At 37.1% G+C, this 2,312-nt stretch overlaps 1 protein-coding gene across 1 annotated transcript; it reads right to left on the reverse strand.

Annotated features, from left to right (window-relative positions):
* Positions 1-56: 56 nt before the first annotated feature.
* On the reverse strand, positions 57-1,579 carry LOC111804531 (homeobox-leucine zipper protein ATHB-20-like). Its single transcript, XM_023689377.1, has 3 exons — positions 1,277-1,579; positions 771-1,147; positions 57-602 (listed from the first exon to the last, which is right to left on the reverse strand). Exons 1-3 carry the CDS (start codon positions 1,404-1,406, stop codon positions 201-203), a joined length of 909 nt encoding a protein of 302 aa, XP_023545145.1. The 5' UTR covers positions 1,407-1,579; the 3' UTR covers positions 57-200.
* Positions 1,580-2,312: the final 733 nt, after the last annotated feature.

The raw sequence follows: 2,312 nt of genomic DNA on the forward strand, positions 1-2,312 counted from the left end.
AAAAAAAAAAAAAAAAAAAAAAAAAAAAAAAAAAAAAAAAAAAAAAAAAACTATCATTTAATTTTAATTATAATCTCAATCATTAATTAATCCCAAATCCCCAATAGTAATAATACAACCCAACTAATTCAATAAAAATTTAACTGTTTTGTNAAAAAAAAAAAAAAAAAAAAAAAAAAAAAAAACTGTGTGATGATCCATTAATGAAAATGGGAATTTTGATCTGAACCCCATGGCCAAAACCCAGCGGCTGTAGTTTGTTGCTGTTCTTCCATTCCATTGAACATTTGAGTGAAGCTTTCTTCTTGAATCACCGGCGAATGATCGACCGTTGATCTAGACGACCCGTGTTGCAGCAGCTGCGTAATGGCGGCGGACCGGAACGCTGCCGACGGGAACAGGTCCTTGATTCCAGGTTGGGAACATCCTCTTCCGCCGCTGCTACCGTTACTTGTTATTGATGCTTGTGTTCTTGACATCTCCAGGTTGATGTCACAACTATTGTCACTACTCCAACAGCGTTCGTTTTCTTTCTTTAAGTTCACGGTGGCGCTGCCGCCCGCCGCTACCTCGCCGGAGTCTTTAGTTTTTAATGCTAACAACTTGAGAAAAATCAAGGGTTGTAATGAAAATTCACAAAATTAATTAAGAGAATAATGCTAATTACAAATTAATAATCCAACCGGTTACAATTAATTTAGCTATCTAAAAATATTATATAATTTAAAATTTTTGAATTGTATTATTATTATTATTATTATTATTATTACCTGTGCATGGAGTTTGGTATTTTGAGCTTGAAGGACATCATTGTCGGCTTTAAGAGCTTCAAACTGTTTCTTCAACACGTCATAATCTCTCTCCAATTGCTTGGTTTTCCACCTGGCCCTTCTGTTCTGGAACCAAATAGCAATCTGTCTCGGCTGCAGCCCAAGAGCTTTAGCCAGCTGCAATTTTCGCTCAGGCTCGAGCTTATTTCCCAGCTCAAAGCTTTTCTCCAAAGCCTTCACTTGCTCTAAATTAAGCCGCTTCTTTTTCTCTCCCAATGCCGACCCGTCGTCCGACAACCCCTCGTCTCCGTTAACTTCCTCGCAGCCGTTTTCGGAAAACGACATGGATCTCTTCATCATCAACGGGACAACCCCATCTGAAAAACAAAACAAAAAACAAAAAAAAAAAAGAAAGCAAAAACGTCACTGACATGACTCGAACTCAAAACCGCGGAGGAGGAAGAAGAGAGAGAGAGAGAGAGAGAGAGAGAGAGAGAGAGAGAAACCGTGGAAGTAGAGGTGAGGAGGGCAGAAGGGGATGTTGTTGAAGGAAGCAGTAGCGGTGGGGGCGTAGTCATGGTGGTCGGCGGGGCGTGATTGAAACATGAAGCTATGGGAATGATGAGGGGAAGCCATGGGAATGGCAGTGCATGCTAGATCTTAGTCATACTAAATTGGGATGGGAGTGTGGAGGCAGAGGAGTCTGAAAGACAGCGAATTTGAAGTAGAAAGAGGGTGTGAATTTGCTGTATGTTTTTGTCATGGAAGGGAGGTTTCCTGGACCCAACCCATTATATGGATGTCTCTAACTTGCCTCTCACATGCACTCCATTTTATAACATCATATTTTTTTATATACCTTTTACTCTTCTAGCCTTATATATTAATGTTGCTAAATTCATCATCAACAACCCAATTTAAATTTAAGATGCAATGTTTCTAAACCTATTCAATCCATGTTCATCAATAATTTTCACAAAGTTTAGAGACAAATTAGATATATTACCTACCCTTATAAGTTTTTATATTTTAGGGGTGATGGAATTTGAACTTTTGACCTTAAAACGAGAAATACGTGTTTTATATTCATATTTACATGTTGGCATCTAAACCTATAATTTAACGGGTAAAACGCTCAATAACCTCTTGAAAAAATTACAAATTGTATTTGAGAGTTTGTAGAGTGGGTGAAAGAATGGGTTTTGTAATAAAAAATTTAAAAAAATTGTCTATTTTAACTCATTATATATCTGTTTCAGTCTCGCAATTTCAAAACACATTTACTATGGGTAGGTCTAGCCCTACTCTGATCAGTGTCTCACACTATTTGGTGACCGATTGTATTTAGCTAATATTATCTTTTTTTTGTGTTTCTCTTCCGACCTTCCTCTCAAAATTTTAAAACGCATCTACTAGAAATAGATTTTCAATGTTTGTACATTTTTTTTTTGTAAGAGCGTGAAAACTCCAGCGGTTTTGAATGTTTAAACATAAGAATGAAAGCAATATCAACGTGGGAAGGATTGGAAAAGGGACACATAA

This window comes from Cucurbita pepo, chromosome LG01 (assembly GCF_002806865.2).
Source record: "Cucurbita pepo subsp. pepo cultivar mu-cu-16 chromosome LG01, ASM280686v2, whole genome shotgun sequence".
Lineage (NCBI taxonomy): Eukaryota > Viridiplantae > Streptophyta > Magnoliopsida > Cucurbitales > Cucurbitaceae > Cucurbita > Cucurbita pepo.

Coding starts and splice junctions, on each gene's coding strand:
- LOC111804531 (XM_023689377.1), bottom strand. CDS start 1,406: ATGGCTTCCCCTCATCATTCCCATAGCTTCATGTTTCAATCACGCCCC. Junction 1,148..1,276: donor TCCTCACCTCTACTTCCACG/GTTTCTCTCTCT, acceptor TTTGTTTTTCAG/ATGGGGTTGTCCCGTTGATG. Junction 603..770: donor ATACCAAACTCCATGCACAG/GTAATAATAATA, acceptor ATTTTTCTCAAG/TTGTTAGCATTAAAAACTAA.